Source organism: Ailuropoda melanoleuca, chromosome 1, assembly GCF_002007445.2.
Source record: "Ailuropoda melanoleuca isolate Jingjing chromosome 1, ASM200744v2, whole genome shotgun sequence".
Classification (NCBI taxonomy): Eukaryota; Metazoa; Chordata; class Mammalia; order Carnivora; family Ursidae; genus Ailuropoda; species Ailuropoda melanoleuca.
Window position 1 is genome coordinate 12,846,132 of NC_048218.1, and position 23,308 is coordinate 12,869,439.

The 23,308-nt window shown below is 45.8% G+C and overlaps 1 protein-coding gene across 9 annotated transcripts in view; it reads left to right on the forward strand.

The window, feature by feature from the left end:
* Positions 1-23,308, forward strand: part of TIAM1 (TIAM Rac1 associated GEF 1) — a 371,077-nt gene that overhangs the window by 229,126 nt on the left and 118,643 nt on the right. For 7 of the 9 annotated variants that reach the window (XM_034656384.1, XM_034656389.1, XM_034656398.1 and 4 more), the window contains 2 exons: positions 1,801-1,980; positions 10,676-11,649. In XM_034656384.1, coding sequence (XP_034512275.1) covers positions 10,687-11,649 — 963 coding nt within the window. In that variant the 5' untranslated portion in view covers positions 1,801-1,980; positions 10,676-10,686. Of the gene's footprint in view, positions 1-81; positions 86-1,800; positions 1,981-10,675; positions 11,650-23,308 lie in introns of all 9 variants that reach the window. The other 2 variants (XM_034656420.1, XM_034656412.1) reach the window with 2 other exon arrangements.

Here is a 23,308-nt window from a genome sequence, read left to right on the forward strand (position 1 = left end):
ACCACCCTGCAGGTGACTGTTGAGGTCAAGATTTGCCCTGATGGATGCAGTAGGACCGAGGCTCAAACCCCCAGCACGGAGCGTGGTGCGTAGCTGCCTTCCGTTGAACCTGAGTTCCTTGCAGTTCTCGCAGAAAACTGAGTACTCTAACCATTCTCAGGTTCCCTGGTGGAGCCAACCACTCCAGGCAAAATGAGTACTTCTTGGCACATTGCAACCACAGCATCTCTGCTGATTGCAAAAGAACGTAGTGAGGCTCTTCATTCGTCCATGTCATGGGTCAATTCTGCAGCCGGAGTCACAGGAAAGAACTTTCCCCCACCCAGATCAGACAAAAATTCTACCAGATACAACTCAATTTTGTTTTCCTGCAGTGTTTTGTAAATAATGCCCTGTAACGCTCATCTTCTTCCCCACAGCATTCTTCTACTCAGGAATTAGAAGGCTGTATAGATGGAGAAAAAATAGTTCTGGTAGCTAGAATACGTACTTCTTTTAAAGTATAAGAAAATGCATTATCAGCTTCTGTGGTGCAGGCGGAAGGGCAGCCGTCCGCACGCCCCCATTTGCCAGCAAGAATCCAGCCTTGCAAATTATTGGCAGCTGGTACCGTAATGAGTCCATTTCAATATAAATGGGCTGTTGCTTATTAATTTCTGCCAGTTCCTAGGCAATTCAGGAACTGCTTTGAAAATTTGAAAATGCGCAGAGAACAGCTTCCGAAGGATGCCTAGGAAAAGAGAGAGGACAAGCTAGCAATGGGGAATTATGGAAAGGGCACGTATTGTAGGGTAATAATGGGGTATTGCTGAGGACGCGTGCTCCCTTCCTTGCAAAGCGTGAGTCACCCACTTCAGGTTAAATAGCACATTTTCCGAGATAGGGAAAAACCGCACCTCCACTGACTGTTCTGTTCTCTGCGGATGTGTGCATTTATTTATTTACTGCCCCTGTGGGGCTGCCTTCTAGTTTTCTCCGTGTCCCTGTTCAAAGCGTTGGGCACCCCGGGCTCTCACCTTGCTGGACCCACTGGCAATGGGTGGGGGCAGCGGGCAGCCCCACAGAGGGATGTCTGGGAGGAGGGCGATAAGGTGCAGTCCCCCCACCCCCCAAGGAACTCTCAGGCTCTCTTCCTTTCTTCCTTAGTATTGGCAATTTCATCTCAGAAGGTAGGCTTTTTTTTTTCCTTTAAATATATCATTCATACTGCTTATTACTGGAGCTGACCTTGTCCGTTTATCCTCTGTGTTAAATAACAGTTTAGAGATTTCACTCAATTCTTTTCTGTCCATATTCTTCACGAGTTGCCTCTGAATTTGATGTTTGGCCAGCTGAAAACGTGTACGTGACGAGCTCTGTGTGCTTTCCCGTCTTTTAACATTTTCTTCAACTTTTGTTGTAAATGTAGCTCTGCTTTGATACCAACCTAGAACTCCCTTGTTTCCTTTTATTGATTAGCTCTGTTCGTTGAGACCTTTTGCAGATGAAGAGGGAGCCATGGAAATGATTCCATAGTAACCTGTTTCTGTGATCTGCTACTTTTGATCCGTAGAAAGAGAGGAAAATGGTAACTTAGTCTGTACGAGTGGTTCTTACCGTGAATATAGATACGCTTGTCCTTATTTACGTATCTGATTATGCCTGTACTTGACACCTGTAGCTAAAGGTTGCACTGTTGGATTTGGGGCTTGCTATCGCACATGAGATGGATGTTGGAGAATTGAGGACAATGGGCTCCATGGAAAAGACCCATGTTCTGTGTTCTAGCTGACCGCTTCCTTCTCTTTTCTGTCCCTGCAGGGTTTTTGGCACATCCTCAGAGACTCAGGTGAGACCATGATGGCCTCCCCGAGGGGCAGGTGCTGAGACCTCTCCCCAGTCCCCGTCACCGTTCATCCTGACGCCATTTCCAGTCTCAGTATCTAAATGCCACAGTGCTCTTCTGGCAAGTTGGGCTGGGAACCCCTGTTGCCTTGTAAGGTAGGTTTGTGTATGTCCTTTTGAGTCCGTATACTTCCGCATGAATTAATGGAAATGCTTCCAAAGTGGTGGGACAGATACATTTTAGTGAATTGGAATCGCTGGGTTGCATGTAGCTCGTGGGAAAAAGAATTTGGAACCACTTCTTTGGATTAGGGTTACACCCATCTAAGAATTCAAAAGCATTAGCGTTAAAACTTAAAAAAAAAAGAAAAAGAAAAAGCCAGTACCTATGAGATCTTTTCTCCCCCTGTGAATTGCCCTCAGGGTCTTTTAAATTTATCCCTGAGCTTCACCATCTTTATATTGGATTATGTTTGAAAAAGACAAACCTAGCTGCAAAATCTTCACTTCAAAACAATGATATATTTTGTTTCTGGTTTGGATAATCTTTAAAAAGCAAAATAAATACAGTCAAAATAATAATCTTTCTAAATCAAAGATCATCTTTTATTTGTTGTAAAACTTTCCTGTTTAGTCTCTTGTGTTAGGGGTATTTGCGTGTGACTTGGCAAAACACTTTTCATGGGTTTGTAAAGATTTAGCAAAAACTTTCAGAACTTTGTCTCAGTTTAATCTTAGCTCCCCCCCACCCCCTACCCCACCCCTGTCTTCAAGCTCAGCCTCCAGTAGAGAAAAAACAGGCTTGAAACCAAGACCTCCCACTAGAAGCTAATTTTAAATTTGCAATCTGTTGTCTTGTGATTTTCGCTTCAAATTTAACTTTGAAATAAATACATTTCATCCTTTCTCCTGCAAATTTGGAGGTCTGTTTTCAAGTCATAGAAGGGTGATCATTATGTTTATTTTAATAAGTTTTTAAATACCTCAGGGGAGTGAAAAATTATATTATTAATAATTACAATTTATATGCATCATTAAATGCCTTATGCTTGGATTTCACAAGGTCCTTACCGATGGCTGAGAAACCTTGCTTTAGTAGTTCACTTTTGACTTGAATTTGATATGGACTGGGTCATCTTGGGCCCACTAAGGAGCTCTAATGTTTTATATATTTGAAGAGCCCTTATTGTAAGGGAGTCAGCATGAAGAGCACTCCCATTGGGGAGAGCTGTGTTAAGACATTAGTATATTTAGGTAACCAAGACAGGCATGGCTAAGGCATGGTCCCTGCCACTGGGCCATTATCATAACGTGGGAAGGGGGTCCATAGAAAGCAAGACAAGTGTGTCAGGGTACAAATAACCACGTAGCAGATACCGTGTGAAGAGGTCAAGCAGAGTGCTATTGGAGTGTAGAGAAAGCGTGATTAAATCCAAGCTAGATAGTATTTTCTTTACCTTAGGTAATTTTCCCCAGCCATCTGTTTTGAGTTTGGGTTTGGTGTCGTTTGTTGTAGCTGTCAGCATAGTGCCCACATCCTCACTCTCTTCAATTATCCAAAAAACCCAGGGACTTAAAACATGTTAACATGTTTTATTTATTTTTCTTTCCTTAAAATGAATTACAGGTTTAGTGCAGAAACTTCAGAAAATACAAGAAAAAAAAAGGTGTAATTCTTAAAAATTGAAATTACCCACAATCACTCTATCCAGAATAGTTGCTTTTAAAATTATTATACAGGTCTAGCGTGTGTGTGTGTGTGTGTGCGTGTGTGTGTGTGTGTGAGAGAGAGAGAGAGAGAAAGTGAACATATTATTAGTAGTCTTAAAGAAAATTTTAACCTGCTCAAAACCATTTTCTTGGATGTACATCTAAAGATGGGAGTTTTTACATCTGAGAATAAGAAGAGTTCTGCTCCAGTGATGTTTGACCCACCAGTAGAATGATCTTTTTTGATTATCTACTTCTGAACAGGGCAAGCCTTGGCAGGCTCACCCACAAGGCTGGGTGTGGGTCATGAAGAATGGGAAGACTGGGGAAAGGGTGGGTCACTCGGCTGTCTGTTTGGGGGACTGCTTGAACTGCTGGTCTCATCTAGGGAATTTGACTTTCTGGACCATAACAATATAGGCTCCTTAGTTCTCAAGGTGATGAGGTTATTTCTAGTTTCCTTTGTATCTTCTTCTTTCTTTCACTCTTTTCCTTCTGAACAATCTGAAGTTACAAGAGTATTTTTCTTTGTTCCTCTGTGCCCAGATACCTTGGCCGTGGGGTGGTTTTCTATTAACTGGAATGTTTTCTCATGTAATATGGAGAAAATGTAACATTGGTGTGATTAGAAACACAGCTTGCATGATTTATCTTGGATCATACAGGTTTTACCTTTCTTTTTTATTTGTGTTCTGTTTCTCTACTCCTGTGTAATAATTGATGTTCATAATGATTTTGCGTAGACATTGCAAGCAGTTAACCTTTTCATTTATTTCAAGAGTGCTTACCTTTACTCAGGGAGCATAGTTACAGTAGCTGCTTTATTTTATTTTGTTTTTTAGAGAGGGAATTTCTAAAGAAAAGCATTTTATTTATTATTATTATTTTTCAGAGAGACAGAGAGAGCACATGTGTGAGCGACAGGGAAGGGGCAGAGGGGAGAGAGAGAGAAGAGAGAGAAAATCTTAAGCCGGCTCCCTGCCCAATGTGGAGCTGGACATGGGGTCTCTCGCATGACCCTGAGATCATGACCTGAGCCAAAATCAAGAGTCAAAACGCTTCACCAAAAGTGAGCTACCGAGGGGCCCAAAGAAAAACATTTTAATATAGAAGAATTTCTTTCCTGCTTCACTGATGAATTTGGGTGTGCTTTGCATACATTCCTAGCATCTGAGTCCCAGAACACATTGGCCTGCGGTTTCAACCATGTGATAGCTGCTTTAAAAGTCTTTCCTCTGAGATCCCCCTCATTCTTTGGGTGGCAGGGGCCACTCTTCTTGTTTCTTTGGCCAGAAGAGCGGGGTGTGTCTTGGGAAGTTTTGCTTGCCTGGGAGGTCAGAGGTGTATGTCCACGTAAGACTGGAAGAGAAAGCCAGGAAGCTCACTCTTGCATGTGAGGGTTCTTCAGGTTTTAATGCCCTTCCCCACTCAGCACTCTTGTCCCTACACTTTGGAATCTTTGCGGTAGTTGCTCTTTTCTTTGGTACCAAGTTTTTTAGTTTTTTATCAGTGAGGGAAAGGTCAGTCCTAGTGCCTAATTCCATCTTGGCTGGCACCAGATGTTGGCAATTCAGTTCTGTTCACTACGTTATTAAGACAGAGGCGGTATCCCCAGTTAATCAGCGCTCTCTGTTTAACCTCCCTTTGGACCACTGGTCTGTGCTTACTTTGTATTCCCTGATAAGAGATGCTAGAGGATGCTCAGTACATTCTTATCTTTTTTTTAAAAGATATATTTATGTATTAGAGAGAGAGAATGGGGGTGGGGTAGAGGGAGAGAGAGAGAATCTCCAACAGACTCCCCGTGGAGCAGGGAGCCTGATATGGGGCTTGATCCAACGACCCTGAGATCAGGAGCTGAGCTGAAATCAAGAGTTGGATGCTCAACTGACTGAGCCACCCAGGCACCCCAGTGCATGCTTATTTTTTATTGCCTAATTTGTTGAGACTACATTAGAAAGTTTTAGATGGCTTTCAGCTGTAAAAGCAGATTTAAAATGTTTCATTTTGAGGAACTCTCACTTTTATTTTATTTTTTTGGGAGAGAGAGAGCACATACATGAGTGGGGGGGCAGAGAGAGAGAGAGAATCTTAAGCAGGCTCCACGCCCAGCGAGGAGCCCAATGTGGGGCTCAGTCTCACCACCCTGAGATCATGGCCTGAGTAAAAATCAAGAGTTGGACCCTGAACTGACTGAGCCACCCTGGTGCACCCAGAGTCTCACTTTTAAACAAAAATTTCATTTAACCAGAATATTTCAGTTATTTAAGGCTTTGCTTTTTAAATTTTGAAATAATTACAGATTCACAAGACATTGTACAGAGGAAGTAGGTACCCTTCACCTAGTTTCCCCTAATGGTTACCTCTTAAATAATTATAGTAAATTATCAAAGCCAGGAATTTGGCATTTTTTACATGTATGAGAACACTTTTTTGTATATGTATAGTTACAAGTTTTAGCAGGCTAATACATCGATAAAAGCTGTCCTTGAGAAATGGCCACTTCCCTGGTGAATGTATGAACCTAATGACTGTTCTTATTGATCAAGTTCCTTAAGCTACCTTTTCACTTGCTCACTGTGTATTTAACTTGGTGGATTTAAAGGAATGTACTAGGATTACTTGAAAAGTTTAATTGATCACGTTAAGAGAAAGATCATGGTGTTGGAAAAAGTCACACTCCCTCTAATGTCCTTGAGCTCTGGCCCCGAGAATCTCGATTTTCTGACCCCGTACTACTGTCAGATGACCCCCTGCTCAACGTGCCACCATGTCTCCCTTGCCTCCATTTTGCCTGGGTCCTCTGAGGCTGAGCACACCTGCACTCTCCACCTAGACAATGGGGAAGGGTACCTTCTCAACTCTGGATGCTTTCCTGAACCTCTGCAGGGACTGCTCCCAAAAGAGGAGGCAGGGAAGAAATGAGGGCAAGAATTCAGTGAAATGAGGCAGGAGCAAGGCCTTCATTCTTTGGCTAGGTAATTGGGGGTGGGGTGCACAGTGGAGCAGGGTCGAATGGTCTGGGATGAGGGACCTACACAGGTCTTCGAGTGGAAGGGAGCCAGAGAGCAAGGGGCAAGTTGAAGACCGGTGTGGCCTCGAGGCACCTGATGGAAGGGGCTAGCGTGGTTAAGTCTGGTGTGTGTTTTCTCTAGTGTACATTGTGGTTTTGTTCCCTAATTTGCATTATGGTTCCATTCTCATCTCCATTTTATTGTGGTCGTATGAGTTTCTGCATTCTAGATTAAAGTTTATTTTGTCATTCATTCATTCATTCATTCATTCATTCATTCATTCATTATTTTGCCACTGAGCACCTTTACCTGTCAGGCAGCAGTGTTCTAGGCACTGAGCATACAGCAGTAAACAAGACAAGCAAAACTTTCAGCCCTCCTGAAGCTTAGGTTCTAGTGGGGAAGGAGAGAAAAAGTTAAGAAGTAAGTGAAATACGTTGTCTGTTACAGTTGTGATAAAGGCTAAGGAGAAAAAGGAAAACAAAGAAGAGGGGGAAGGATTGAGCTCTGTGGGAGGGGCTGTCATTTTGGATAGAGATGCCAGAAAAGGTCACCCTAAGAAGGCAATATCTGAGTCAAAATCAGAACAATCTGGAACGCGATCGAGGTAGTGAAGGAGGGTTGCAGGCAGAAAGAAGAACATGGGCAAAGGCCCTGGGGCAGGATCGGGTAGCCAGAATGTAGACCTTGGAAAAGAAAGTATGAGAAGCCAGACTTGAGGTCTAAATACTGAGGGTTGTTCTTGTGATAAAATCTTGCCCCGTACCTCCTGCCTAATCCCCCTCCCACTAAGTGCTCCCCGAAAGTGCAAGTTTTTTGGAACCACTAATATGCTACATAAGGAAGTGATAGTTTTAATGACTTTAAAACTGGTGACGCTTTCCAGCTGGAGATTGAGTACTCTTATTCTGACGCTCTTCTTTTTAATTCTGTCCTGGTTTTTGCATTTCAGTCTGACTTCACTCTCTCTGCTCTCCCCTCGCGACAGTGTGATTGATGTTCATGTTCGTGAGGTACCAAGGATCACTCACCTCTTGTTTTTGTTCCTCAAATGCATGAACATTGACTCCTTGTCTGGAGTAGAACATTTCCAGCCTCTGTAGAGGCTACCGAGGAATTGAAAGCCTCCTTCTGCCCCGATGTTGCTTCCTGACTCACAGGAACGGAGCGGGTGCAAATGTAAATTACGAACTGGGTTTTTTTGTTTGCAGTAAAGATCAGTGATGGGGTTAAACAGAGAATAGGGAGGTATTCAGATGATGGAAGCAGCGGGCATTTTACCTTCATACAGGAAAAGGATTAGAACTTCCAATTCACCAACATTCTAGGGGGTGCCTGTGGAACAGAGGTGGTCCCTGAAAGGGGAGATGGTGTCTGTCGGATGCCACGAGCAATTTTAATTTTTCATGCATCTGTTACTTCTCAGTCCCCCCACCAGCGCCACATGGGCCCTCATGGTTCTCACCAACCTTTCAGGAAAAGCTTTCAAATTAAGGGGTATTTCAACAGGTCCCTAGAAACGGATTTTTCTTGACTTGCTTCAGACTTCCTGCCGACGCTGCTTAGGTCATCCCCTGAGAATTTCTCTTGGTAGGATTTAGGAGATTTGGCACTCGTCTCTAAATTCTAGTTCTGAAGATAAAAATGGCTTCTTTCCTACCTTAGCTGGCTGAAAAGAATTCTGCTACTAAAAATGCTATTAATATAACAGGCCCGTCAGAGTGATGCATCGGGTGCTGTAATTCTTGAAGGTTGGGGCCATTTCCTTTAGGAAACCTCTCCTGAGGCTTTTAACTTGATTGCTTTTCTCTTGGCAGAAACAAGCCTCACCAAAAATGTGTTGTTGGGAATATGCTGTCAGTTTACATTTGCAAACTTCAGATATGGAGGGTAGAGGGTACGGAGGGTAATTTTATCAGATACGTCCTCGTGGTTGTGAGGGGACAGTTTTGCTTTTCTTCCACCATCATTCTTTCCTTCTTTTAGACTTAAACCTGTGTGATTTCTTAAGGTGGATCACTAACACTTGTTCTAAGCTTTTTATTATCTATTGACAGAACGTATAGATACACCCAGGTATCTTAAGGTGTACTTAAAAAGATCAAGAACTCTAAGGAATTGGCCATGGCCTTTAGTTATCGAAAGGCTTATTTATTGGGGCACCTGGGTGGTGCTGTCGGTTAAGCATCCAACTCTCGGTTTTGGCCCAGATCATGATCTCAGGGTCGTGAGATCGAGCCCTGCTTCGGGCTCTCTCTCTCTCTCTGCCCCTCTCACTCATGGGTGCCCTCTCTTTCTCTAAAATAAATAAATAAATCTTGAAAAAAAAAAAAGAAATGCTTATTTATTTTAGTTTCAAAATGTAGCACATGATATTCTGAATATAGACCACATAAATGGTCGTGTATGGACAGTTGATGTTCTCTTCCCTCTAATGTGTTGTTTTGTTTTTGTTTTTCCCTTGCTTCTTAACGATACCAGCCATAGAGGCACGAGCTTATTAACTGCTTTGAAATACACTTGCTGCCAGGAAAAAGGAGATTCTCCTTCTTGGAAAGTTCCCTTTGAGAATCCTATCATGTGTGACCTGGTAGGGAATATTCCAGTATGGGAATAGGTTAACATCTGGTGCCTGTCTGAGTTACCTCCAATCTTGCTGGAACATGAAATGGAGGTTTTCCCTTCCTGTTGCCACCAATTTTGTTTCGGCGAAGATGTGCTCATTAGAGCTGATGGCGTGTTTTAGGCTGAAGAGTGAGATTATAGAATGATTCTGGATCGATGTATTATAGTCCAGGGCATTTCACACTCTTTGTCTGGTCCTAGTGCATTCCTTCTCGGTGTCCCCCTGGTGCTTTTCACTGTTCTATTGTCTACCTTCCCTGGCTACAGTATCCGTTTCTTGAGAGTAGGGAATGTGTCTCTTTTGTTTGCTGTTGTATCTCTGGCTTCTAGAACATGGTAGGTGCTCAGTGTGTATTTCTGAATGAATGGCTATGTAGGTGGTTGGAAGCATCAGCTCAGGAAAATGCCCAACTACTATATTTTCCCTCCTTTCCTTTCTGGCCACTTTTATGTGTGTATCTTAAGTGCATACAATTTAATGGTACAGAGAAAGAACAGAGTAAGGAGAATAGGCTAAGAGAGTCACGGTTGCTGAGCTTTGAAGGTCTTTCTTTTTCCCACTGTGTGTAACAGTCACCAGGATAGGGAGAGAGACTGGAAAATGTGAAGGAAGGACTTGAATTAACCTGGGTAGCCCCAAAAGGCTGAATCACATTTAGTGGTTTCATAATGTGAATTTCTGTTTGCAGGGCACTCTGTACCAGATTAATGTTCTCAGTTTGGATTTGCTCCCAGAAATAAACCCCATTAGTCTGCTGCTAAAGAGAGCGGGGTTTCTATTTTGTTTTGCCCATCTCCCTCTCCCCTCTTCCCACTTCACGCCCCCTCCGAAACACCAAAAGTTAAGGTTTTCAGAATACTGTGCAATGTAATTAAATTTAAGGTAAAAGCCCATTTTCTTTTTGACTTGGATGAACTAAGAAGAGTTGATCGGATTTAACCTCTTGAGTGTTTCCAGTTTTGACTGATTTTGAAGTATAGACTGAGTCCAAATCAAACAGAAACATTGGGAGGGAGGGAGGAAGGGAGGGAGAAGGAGGGGGGAGGTTATCAAATGCACCTCTGAGTTTTGCTACTGCATTTTGAAATACATATAATTTCCAACAGAAAGTCCATTTATGCTTTCAGGGTTTTCAGTGTCTGGAGAGGAGCAGAACTTTGTAAGTATAGAGTTTAGGAAGGAACACAAGGGTTAGCAGCCCTATGAAAGCAACACGGCAGTGGGCCCCGTGGGCAACTACCCTCTGGGCAAAGACAAGTTTAATTCTCTACATATCTTACTTGGGTTCTTATTTCTCATCTCGGGAGGGCCAGTCTCGGTGGGTGATGTTACTTCTCACCTGCTAGCGTGTAAGAGTCCACACACCTGCCAGGTGGGCAGAGGTGATGCCCTCTCACCTGCCAAGCTGTCTGCCCACCCTGCACCCTGAGCTCTTTCTGTTAAACTACCCGTTGGTGACTCACTTATCCCCTCCTTTCTCTCCCCCCCCACCATGCTGCAGACCATAAAACCATGGGAAACGCAGAAAGTCAAAATGTAGAGCATGAGTTTTATGGAGAAAAGCATGCCAGCCTGGGGCGCAAGCACACGTCGCGCTCACTGCGCCTGTCGCACAAGGCACGGCGGACGAGGCACGCGTCCTCGGGGAAGGTGATCCACAGGAACTCCGAAGTGAGCACGCGATCCAGCAGCACGCCCAGCATCCCCCAGTCCCTGGCTGAAAATGGCCTGGAGCCCTTCTCCCAGGAAGGCACCCTAGAGGACTTCGGGACCCCCATTTGGGTGGACCGAGTGGATATGGGCTTGAGACCCGTGTCGTACACCGATTCTTCCATCCCTCCCAGCGTAGAGAGCAGCATCGTCCTCACAGCCGCCTCTGTGCAGAGCATGCCCGACTCGGAGGAGAGCCGGCTTTACGGGGATGACGCTACGTACTTGGCTGACGGGGGCAGGAGGCAGCGTCCCTATACATCCAATGGGCCCACGTTCATGGAGACGGCGAGCTTTAAGAAGAAACGCTCCAAATCTGCAGACATCTGGCGGGAGGACAGCCTGGAATTCTCACTCTCTGATCTGAGCCAAGAACATTTAACAAGCAACGAAGAGATCTTGGGTTCCACCGAAGAGAAAGACTGCGAGGAGGCTCGGGGGATGGAACCCCGGGTGAGCCCCCGGCAGCTCAGCACCTGTCAGCGTGCCAATTCCCTGGGTGACCTGTATGCTCAGAAAAACTCCGGGGTGACGGCAAACGGGGGGCCCAGGAGCAAATTTGCAGGCTACTGCCGGAATCTGGTGTCTGATATTCCCGATCTTGCAAACCGTAAGATGCCACCAGCTGCTGCCGAAGAGTCTCTTCCGTATAGTAATTATAACACACTTCCCTGTAGGAAATCTCACTGTCTTTCTGAAGGTGCCACCAACCCACAAATTAGCCATAGCAACAGCATGCAAGGCAGAAGAGCAAAAACAACTCAGGTAAAGTGATTGAAATCTGTTTCAATATTTTGGAAATGGTGCATGACTCGAAGTGCATGATTTTGCTCCTCCAAGGTTCCCCATCTTTGAGTCGGTTTTACCCCGTGTGCCTGCTGCCTGCCACAGCTGGGGCTGCTTCCCCGAGGATTCGCCTCGGCTCTGCTTCGCCCCTCTTCCAGTTCGGTGGCTAGGGGTGGGATTAAGGAACGATTGTGTGTGTGTGTGTGGGGGGGGTGATGTGGTAGGAGTGAGAATAAAGCTGATAAGTTCATACTAGGGAACTGCTGCCTCTCCAACTCAGATGTTGAACAGCGTCTCGCTTATTCTGAGCCTGCTTCCTCTCCCCGGACTGATGGGCACAGTGGGCTGTGGACTCTTGGAGGAGCTCTCCAGGGCCGCAGGTGGAAAGAGAGGTTCGTCGGAAGCTCCTTGGAGGAGGCATTTTTGATTCAGGGCGGGCTCTGGTCATTTGTCAGCTTCTCTCAGAGGTTGGCAGGCTTCCTGCCTTACCAGGAGCCATTTCAATTTCCTGTTCCTTGCGATGCTGGCCAGCCCTGTCTCTGGAGGGAGGTGTAGCGGAAGGAATAACATGGGCGGGTTCCCGTTCCTACTTTGCAGCCAACTAGTGGTCTGACCTTGGGCAAACCCTGACTTCTAGTTGCTCCTCTGAAAAATGGGAGTAAAAATGCTCATCTGGCTTGCTCCCGGGTCCAGGGCAGGAGACAGTGGGTGTGAAGACAGTTTTCAAAGATTTTTTTTACAAGTGCGTGGCTAATGAAAAGAGGACTCATCACCTGAATGGGTAATGATACTCCCGGGAGCCTCAGAGCCTGTCACGCACTCCTGCATGCCTTGGTCCTTTTCTGGTCCTGCTGTTCCCGGTCGCCGAGTTCTGGGAGTCCTGGCTTGTGCTGAGGATGGGTTCGTGGTTTGCATGACGGGGCGTCAGAATCAGGAATCCAGATCAAGCCCATTTGCCTTGAAAGGCACGTCAGCCAGCAGGGCGACCCGCAAACAGCCCCGCGGTCAGTGGGAAAGCAGCAGGTGCCCTCCGACCTGGCCAGGAGGGGATGGTGCTGCCCCTGTACAAGTCACACAGGCATGTCGAGGTTAAGTTCTCTCAGAAAGGGGGGTCTGAATGTAATGGACAGTTGGTGGGGAACCCAAGGAGGGGGCAAAGAAAATTGGCATTAGACTGCTGTGTTCTTGCTGGAGAGCAGATTTTTAAAGTTGCCAAAAATCTCAGGTTTTTAATTTTATGTTGGAATTCTAAGTTCTCACGTACAAGTCATCAGGGGAGAGTGTTTCTTGTTTCTTCTAGTACTCTAGATTTCTGTTTTAGTATAACTAAAACTTACGGTCTGTTCCTCCAGGTTTATATGGGTTAAAGGAACCCGTGTTTGACCTCTCCCCTCCTTTTCAAAATTATGTCTACCTGTGATAAAAATACACGTAACATTTACCGTCTTGACCTTTTTGAAGTGTGTAGTTCAGTGGCGTGAAGTACATTCATACTGTTGTGCACCCGTCACCACCATCCATCCCCAGAACTCTGTCCATCTTGAAAAACTGAAACTCACTCCCTATGAATCAACAACCTCTCATCCCCCTCCCCCCACCACCGCCCAGCCCCTGGTAACCCCCAGTGTGTTTTCTGTCTCCATGAATTTGACTACTCTAGGGATCTCCTGTAAGTGGAATCACGTAATATGCGTCTTCTTGTGCCCGGCTTACTTCCCTTAGCATAATTTCCTCAAGATTCATCCATGTCGTAGCCAGGATTTCCTTCCTTTTTAAGGCTGAATAATATTCCAGTGTATGTGTATGCTGCAATGTTCTTCTTTCCATTCATCTGTTGGAGGGCGAGTTCTGCTGATGGTGTCCAAGTTCTGCTGATGGTGGTTCCACCCCTTCTCACCTGGGTGACTTCGGGCAAAAAAAAAAACCTGTTGGACAGGGATAATAATAAGGCCTTTCGAGAAAATGGAATGCAGTAACACAGTGCCTGGTCCTTTGGAAGCAGCCAGTAGGGGAGAATTTGCTATGCTCCTTATTAGTGGTGGTATAGGAGTTGAGGGCCCAGGGTGGTTTGGTGTTTGCTGTCCAAGCCTTGTGTCTTAGGAACAGAGCTGTTGGAAAGGTCAACTCTGCAGTCTGAGGAGGTGAGCGTGAAGGTGCATCTAGACACACACCTGAATTTTTTCCCCATCTCTTTTCTGGGGTGAGATAAACGGTAGGAATGACAGAATAACCCTACTGTGGTCCTTCTGCCCACCCTGGGGGGCTATTCCTCACTGTCGGTTTGGGAAGTGGAGACACAGGTGAGATAAGTGATCTGTCCTGGGACCTGAAAGGGGCTGAAGGCTCTGTCTTGAAGGCATGGCCAGAATAGCATTGCGGGCTGATATGAAGAGAGGGGCTGCTGGCCTTCAGGAGGGAGAGAAGGGTGCATGGTATAGGCAGTTGAGAAAGGAGCATCACCTGTGACCATCCCTCTTACTTGGAACAATGCCAAGTAGGACTTTTTTTTTTTTTTTTTAAGGATTTTATTTATTTGACAGAGACAGCCAGCTAGAGAGGGAACACAAGCAGGGGGAGTGGGAGAGGAAGAAGCAGGCTCTCAGCAGAGGAGCCTGATGTGGGCTCGATCCCATAACGCCGGGATCACGCCCTGAGCCAAAGGCAGACGCTTAACCGCTGAGCCACCCAGGCACCCCAAGAGAGAGAATCTTAAGTAGACTCCACAGTGAGCATGGAGCCGGTTGCAAGGCTCGATCCCAAGACCCCGAGATCATGTCTTGAGCCGAAATCAAGAGTCCGATGCTTACCCGACTGAGCCACCCAGGCACCCCCGTTAGCACATATTCTGTGTGAGATCTAAGAAGGGTGCCTGGATGTATTCTGGCTCCCCAGCTCTGTGTCCTCCCCCCCCCCCCACTGGNCCCCCCCACTGGGGACGACTGGACATCTGCTTCATCCCACCCCCCCCACTGATGGGGCTTTGAGCCTTTGAGTCACGGCTGACTACACCCAGAAGAGAGGGGCAGAGCAGTTTTCTCCTGCAGAGCCGGTGCCACTGCGAGCTCTCACGTGTCATTGTTATATGAAATTTCCATCTTTGGCTTTCCGCCTTCTAAAATTGTTAATATATGGAAGTGAGATCATCTCAATGTAGTGTCTCAGAAAGTCCCTGCCTAGGCAGCTTAATATAATGCAGAGTGCAACGGACTCGCAATCCGGAGAAGTCCATTTACGTCCTGGCTGGCTCCTCACTGACCAGTGACCTTGGGCAAGTCACTCCATCTTGCGTGCCCGACAGTCTCCTTCTCTGTTCAGGGGGAGCAACACCAGCCTCTGACGGGGCCATTAGGGGACCCGAGTAGGCACTGTGCATGGAAGGCTTTTGCGGAGGCTATAAAATGAGCGGAAGAATTATTTTCATATTGACTTTCGATGTTGAGTGAGGATCTTTAATGACTTGAAACAAACCCCAGAATTATGCTCACAACGCTATCCACCCACCCACGCCTCCTCGTCTAAGTTTGGCGTGTTCATCCAACGCGATTTCTTGAGAACCCACTATGTTCCAAACAGTGTATTTTAAGAGACAGTGGGTGTGGAAGCTTCCTCGAAAAGACTTCTTTTTTTGTTCTTTTTTTGTTGTTGTTGTTGGTAAAAGTTTCTGACCCAGGGGATCTCTTCAGCGAGTTTGGATCAGAGATGTTAAAGTTCCCTCATCTGCCCTGGTGACGTAGTCGGATCTGTAACTGTCTGTCAGCAATTTTACTCCCCAGAAAAAGAGTTTCTGGCAGATATTTGGCCCCCAGAGCGTGGCCTCTGAGCCTGGGATAAAATATGTTTTATCTGAAATAATGTGAACAACTTCATTTGATTTGGAAATGATCGAAAAAGAGTTTTTGATCATTTTTCCTGTTTTTGTATTTGTTCAGTAGTTGGACATGTTACTGAAACACGAGGTATTGGAGTTCACATGTAGTTTTTAGAAAATGATACATATTATATGCCTGCCACACAGTGAGTGCTGAGGAATTATTTAATTCAGTACGTGGCATAAAAATTCGTTTTGCGAGTCGGTTTGGTATTCATTTGTTGGGAGGGTTTACCCATACCCCTTAAAGCAGTTACTTTCATTGATTTCTGTAGAAATACAGAGGAGATCACCCCTTGATTTCATGGATACATCATTGGTCTTTTGGACCGAACCTTATTGTCTTGATATTCCCATGGTTAACAGACAGAGCTGGGGCAGCCTGGTAGCATGTGAAGATGTTCTGAAATCCAGCAGAGCTGAGCTTGTCAGTCCAAGCCCTGTTTTCTGTCGGTTATGTAACCTGGATGGATCTCGGTGCCTCTTTAATGGGGCTCGTGTGAGTTCCACACAGGAGTGAGTACGGAGCTCTGGGCACGCTGTCTTGCACATAGTAGAAGCTCAGTCAGTACTGGTTATTCGTTGTGATGGGAATAGTTTGGCTTCATATTTTAGAGCTCAGCCCTCCTGCGTCTCAGACTTCCAGTGGGTGAGGTGGAAAGAGAAAACCGCCAACTGATGGAGCGTCTTGGAGCCAGGTTCTGTGTTTCAAAGGGAAGCTTTGGCTTGGGGCCATTGTGCAGGACGTGTGGGGAGAGCTTCATTCATCCACTTAGAAGATGAAAGAATGGGCGCTGCTCTTACCAAGAATGTCTCGAGGAGCCACAGCCTTGAGAGAGCGAGGGGCCCCTGCTCAGAGCCCCTTGTGGAGATGTGACAGCTGTTGACGTGTTTGTGTGTTTGTGCAGTTTCTGACCACCTCAGCGTTTCCAGAAATCCTTCACACCCTAGCGTGTGGAGTTGGAACAAGGTAAGGCAGAGCTCTCCATGAGAGCTTCTGGCCCCCGTGGACTCATGTCCAGCTCACAGATCACCTCTCTGTCCAGCCCCCTCGCTTCGCAGGGGAGGAAGTGTATCTAAAGAGATGAGGCTTGACAAGGTGTCACAACGGGATTAAAATCCAGGTCTCCTGACTCACTGACCGGGGTCATTCTTCAGAAACCCACACCCCCACACCGTATTACCTCCTCGTTCCCGAACAGATTCCAACTCATGTGCCCTCAGGTTTTAAGATCAAAACCCTCCGTTCTGGTACAGGTGCAGAAAAGGGTGATTGGCTGAAAAGAACGTAGGAATGTCCACCACCATAGGCCGACACAGTGGTCCCTGAGAGAGGGGTCCCCGGCAGCTTTAGAAGGAAGCCTTGCTTTCTTGTTTGGAAAGGCAAGTCATGGGGTCCATGGTTCCAGCAACAAGGGGGTTCAGCATTGTCGGAAGACAATCTTGAGTTCCTAGCAAAATTGTGCTGGGTTTGAAAATTTTGTTTTGCTTCACACTCAGCTTAAATGGCTCAGGGATAAGTATGTTCCCTGAGCTGAAAACTGACATCAGCATCCAAGAGATTCTTAACCTTTGGTCACAGACTCCTTTGAGAATTGGATGAAAAATTTGGACCCTTTTCTTATATAAACACATGGACCACCAAGCATTCAATTTCAGGGGCTCCATGGGTTCTCCAAAGTTCTTCTAGAAGCTTCTGGTTAATACCCTCAGGTTAATTCTTCATGAAACAACATATTTTCATATAAAATTTATTTTTTGCAAAAAGCCTTCTCTTCCTTCCCTTCTCTTGAGACTGTTTGATGCTTCTTTTTTTCTTTCCCATTGATCTTCCCTTTTCTGGCATCTAAGTTAGGCAATGAGATAGTTGTTTTGAAAGCAAGCCCATCCATTTTCAGCAGGAGTATTTGACTCTTTGCCAAGATCTTCTTTTGGGGAGTGGGAGGGCGAGTAGGTAGTTGAGGGGTGTCTGTGTTGGTAGTTTCAGACCCCTTTATACCTGTAAAAAGTACAGCAGACTCCAAAGGGCTTCTGTATATATGGGCTGTAGCTATAAATATTTATCACACTAGGAATTAAAACAGGAAAGCAAAAAACCACTTGTTGATTCATTTTAAAATAGCACAAATAAACCCATTATATGTTCACACAAACAACTTTTTATTTAATTTTTTTTACTTTCTAAAATTTAAAAAATTAGTGAGGGGAGGTGTTATTTTATATTTTTGCAAATCTCTATGATTTCTGGCAAACAGGAGACCCTAGAGTCTCCTATCTGCTTCTGCATTCACTCTCTTGGGAAGTGCTGTTTTGGTTGGACTCTAGGGGGAAAATGTGGCCTCATTCAGGTAGTTGGAAAAGGGAGGGCCTGAGGGACCCCTGTAGGTATCTAAGGTTCCTTGGTCTACACTTTGAGCTGCCCATTTATGCTAATATAGGCAGGGGAAGTTTAGGCCTTTGAGATACACATTTTTAGTTTAGTGCTTGAAGAGGGGAACATCTGTGTGCCTTGATTAAAATGCTGTTTTCCTAGCATCACTGAGGAGGAATAAGGGCTGGAATTAGGAACTTAGAGCCCTTCCAGCCAGCCTGCTATGAAGGTCTAAGAGGGCCTCCTTGGAGCCCCAGGTAGAACTTAGGGAACAGTCAGCAGGCTTTTCATCGTCATATGGATCCATTGTGTTTTGGACGACTGTTGACAGATAATCTAATATGGCCCATCAGACAGCCCATCATGTCTTTCTTACTTTTTCTCCTTTTAAAAAAAGTTAAAGAAAATGATTTAAATTAACTCCGGTTATATCCATAAAGGACATAATGAAAGTGGATTGCTTGAAGATTGCAAAGTTCAGCTTGACAGTTATGACTCATTTGTAAGCTCAACCGTAGTTGAGTGTGAGCTGAACCTGGAAATGAGTAAACCTTTAAATCAAACTAAAATATAATCCATGAGAAACTGTTCTCCTTGTTTTGAAGTTATGGTGGAAAATGAACAGCAGTTCATTCACGCAAAGGTGGGTTTATTTAATTAATTAATTAATTAATTAATTTAGATTTTTATTTATTCATTTCACACACACACACATACACACACACACACACACACACACACGAGTGGGGAAGGGGCAGTGGGAGAGGGAGAGCAGGGAGCCAGACTCGGGGCTCCATTCCAGGACCCTGGCATGACCTGAGCCGAAGGCAGACCCTTAACTGATGCAGCCACCCAGGTGTCCTGCAAAAAGGTGGGTTTATTTTTCTGAAGTGTCTTGCCTATTCCACACCACACACTGTTCTTAGTGCTTTGGGATGTGTTGACAGGAAAAGATCCCTGAGCTCGGGGAGCTTGTTTGGGGTGAAATGGGAGTGTGTATGCAGAAAATAATTAGCATAATAAGCACTTGACATGCTATGGGAAAAAAAGAGCAGGGCAAGGCAGATAAGGCAATGGGGGATGCCGGAGGCAATTCGAGATAGGGTGATCAGGCCTGGCCCCCTTGAGAAGGCAGTCTTGGGAGTCGGCCATTGATTTGGAAGGTGGGAGTGTGTCCTGTGTGTTTGAGGCAAAGCGAAGAGGCCAGTATGCCTGGACCAGAGTTGGGGCAGGGGAACAAAATGCTTCAGAGAAGCTGGCCTGGCAATCAGAGGAGGGAAAGAAGTCTTTAAGCTGTGTAAAGGACGGACGTGAGCTGAGCCCTAAAGGACAAGTATACTCCTGGAAGCAAGAATAGTTGGGAGTATATGCTCCCATTGCACTGACTGGTAGGTCGATCCAGTGCTCCAGTGTGAAGGCTGGACATCTGCAGGGGGCTTTGCAAGGCAGATGCATGGCTCCTGGGAGGTCTGCCTAAGAGCAGTGTGCAGGGTGCACTGAGGAAGGACGAGGAAAGAGAGCTTGTTGCTGAAACACAGGCGTGGCTCTGAGAAAGGAAGACAAGAACCCTCGGGACAATGTGATAGCTACATCGTGGGTAGTGTGGAGGGGAAGGATGACTACAAGGTTTGAGGCAGCTACCTAGGAAAACAGATGAATAGAGATTTGATGATTCATTAACTTAGATGTTGGCAGTCCCCAGTCTGGAGTTACCTGAAGCAACATTTCAAGCATCTGCCAACTTACTTCTGACTCCCTTTTTAGCAACGGTAAGAACTTTGGGTTGAGAGAAATTTTGAGTCACTCCCATTGGGGATCATTAGAGAAGGAGGGAGAATGTGTTGAAAACATAAAAAGGCATGGAAATTTTGTCTTGGGACAGGAAGAAGGGGGAAATGGAGCCAGGTTTTAGAAATGCCTCAAATGGAGTTGGGACATGTACAAGGGGGCTGATAGTGGGAGACCCAGCGGGGAGAATTTACAAACTTCAGAATTTGAAATGCAAAAAGGCACTGGACATTTGGGGAGAGAGAGAGAGAGAAAGCCTTACAATGATGGAAAAGTAACTGCAATATTTCTAGCAAATCAGGAATGGCAATTATTAGTAACAGTGCCCAGTAGTTATTAATCAACTACTGATGTAGAAAACATCACCGCTTTGGGGTGCCTGGGTGGCTCAGTCAGTTAAGCATCTGCCTTTGGCTGGGTCATGATCTCAGGGTCCTGAGATCAAGCCCTGCATCAGGCTCCTTCTCAGTGGGGAGCCTGCTTCTCCATCTCCTGCTCCTTCTCCCTCTACCTGCTACTCCCTCTGCTTGTGCTCTGTCAAATAAATAAATAAAAATCTTAAAAAAAATCATTTTCGTAGGTTATGATGTTTTGTGAATGTGAAAATACTTAAAAGGGACTTCACTAGCTCGTACCAGTCTCGGTCAGCCTGTTTTCCCCAGTTTCCTCTGCAGCACCCTTCCATGTTAGTGACCCTAGCGAGTGCGGTCAGGCAGTGCCTGCTCTCCCTGTGCCAAGATGAAAATAAGGCTGAAGGTGGAAATGACAATAATCACAGTTAATGCTTTTCAGCAGGCACTGTGTGCTGGTCACAGTTCTAGAAACCTTTTTGGGTTAACTCAGTTTCACAGCATCTTACAGAGTGTTCGAAAGCATAGATAACTGTTGTTTTACAAGTGGGGAAACTGAGGCACAGAGTGGTTCAAAGTAACTTACCTAGGATTGGTATTGACCATACTGAGATTACCAAGGGAGAGTATCCTAAGAGTATATCAAGTATACCAAGGAGAAAACACCGGGAACCAAAGACCGTATTCATTCATGTGCATGTGTGTGGGAGGGGGTACTTAACAGTTTTGGGGATAAGATGATAAACCAGGGGAGGAGTATTTTAGAATTTAACAAGGCAAAAATTGTTCTAATTCAAAGCTTCTGCAGGTCGAAATTTCCTCAACCCACTGAAAGTCAGTGAACTCTCTATATTTCATTTCTCTATGTAGGTATATAAAAGCAAAGCTGGATTCATCAGGGAAATTAAACAAAGTAACCAATGAAATAGTTTCTAATTGCATTTGACTTATAACTACAAATGGCCGATTGATCTTACTGTCCTTGAATTGTCCCAGGGCCCTTGAACTTCGTGGCTAATTACCTTTTGAAAACTGTGTTCACCTGTCATTAACACAGAAGACCTGGCCCTCAGAGTATTTGTAAGTTGCCCAGCGAAACACCCGGAGCCTTGCCACAATGTATCGTTAGCCCACATTCATGCTGCATGACCAGAGTACGGGCTTTAAATTTGCCGCCTGCCTGCTCCAGCTTCGTACCGGAGCTCATGTCAGCATTTGTGGTCCAGCTCTGAGGACTGCGATCACTCTTGCCTAGCAGCTGTGGCATGCTTTGGGCTACAGCTGTGGCCACTTGTACATCCAGTAGGACAGTACGTACGTTCATGGTGGAAAACTGCCGTGGAAACTGGTGAGTGCTCCAAAAATCTGGCTTGGGAGGATGTATCCGGGGAGACCAGGCTTTAAGAGCCTCTATATCCCATGCATGTTGTATATAATCGGAAGCCTCTTCAGTGGAGTGTTTCTAACACGGAGAGTGTATTTTGAGTAATTTCCAGGAAATCTCTAACTGGATCGTGTGTCATGTTGGGACTCACTTCTCTGTGTAGCTAGGGTCTTACCATTTCCGTTGATCTCCTTTGACTTGTGAATTAGAACTCAGTATTTGATTAATTACTAGGACCTATCAATGCTAAGATACCTCACTCAGTATGAAGGAACATACCTTGAATTTGCTACAGACACTGCTGAGGCTCCCATGAGATTCTTCCCTAGGGTTGGTTTTTAGATTCCTTGCTGCTGGGAAGAGGGGGGGAAGTTCTCAGGGGCTTCTAAGTATGGGGAGAACCCGGTTTCTCAGGAGCCAAATGTCCTTGAGAGTGAGGTAGGGAAGAGGAGGAGCCTGTGGCAAGATGACCATCAGGGAACTTTTGCGTGACAGTGGCGCCGCCTTTCTTCTGAGCTGTTAGAAGGGGCATTGCAATGATAGGCATCCTGGCATCTGAGTGACAGGCATTTGGGATGCAGCCTTAGAGGGATGGATGCCTGGTGTTTTTCAAAGTGTGAACTTGAAACTAATACAATACTGTATGTTAACTAACTGGAATGAAAAAAAAAAAAAAAAAAAAAAACTAAAGGGGGGANCTGAAGTGGGAGCCCAGAGCCTCTATGTCAGAGTATCTGGCTTGGGTTTGTACCAGAGATTCTGAGACCCTATAAACTGGTATTTCTCGTGTGGCGCTTAGGCATTTGGGTAATACGGTTCTACAGATGATTCTTTCCCCCAGTAAAGTTGGAGGTTGCTGGTACACGGGAGCCTCTCATTGACCATTCCGTTGCTGAATAGTGCCTCTGGTTAGGTAGTCCTCGTTTCCCGTGATGCGAGAGCATGGGCCTTTGGGTATTTGGGACATCCCAAGCTTCCTGACCAAATCAAGCCTGGGGCTGGGCAACCCACATGTTTTCCAACGGGCTGGGTCACATATCAGTGCGGGACGTGTACCACCGAGCCTGCTCAGCCACTTGTGGAAACAAGGTGGAGTCAGCTTGGATCCCGAGCATTCCCCAGCGGTTACACGAGGGGTGTGCAAGCTCAGCTAGGGCCAGCAGGCCTCTTACCTGGGGCAAGCACTTCTTCGCTCAGGTTAGTGGCCATCCCAGAGCTGAGCACACAGAGCCTGGGCCACTGCAGGACTACAGCATCGGTGGGCATGAGCAGATGTTCAGGTCTGGCAGAGAGGTGAGTGTCTAGTTTCTTCTAGAGGCCCCAGGGTATTCTGTAAAGGGGTAAATGGTTTGTGGGAAAGTCAGAGACTGTTAAGACACATGCTCTTGAGGGTTTGGCCTGTCTCGTCTCTGCCTGTTTCCCTCCTCTTTCATCTTCTCCTTCCCCTTATCCCCACTGGGAGATTTGAGCTCTTTGCCTGGCAAGTCAAGGCAAATAGATAGTCCCCTAGCTTTTGCTGGGAAAACCTGGAAAGGGCCTTGTTGACAAAAAAGGGTAAGGCATAGAGTTGACTATGTAGACACAACCTGGCCAGGTGCTACTTGCCACTGAGCAGTGGGGCTGCCATATTATAGTGGAAAAGGTAGTTGGAAATGTGGTTTCTGACTCCCAGTGGGCCACCAGCCAGGCTTGTGACTTTCTGAGCCCCAGCGTCCTCATCCATTCATCAAGGGGTTGGCTTTGCAAGGTTCCTTCCCATTCTAGAGCTCTAGGAATTACAAGATACCTTGTGTGCATTCTCTCCCTTGTCTTTCTCTTACGGACCAGGAAGGTTACCAGCATAGCTTATCTCTCCCTGTCTTACAGAGATGCTTCTC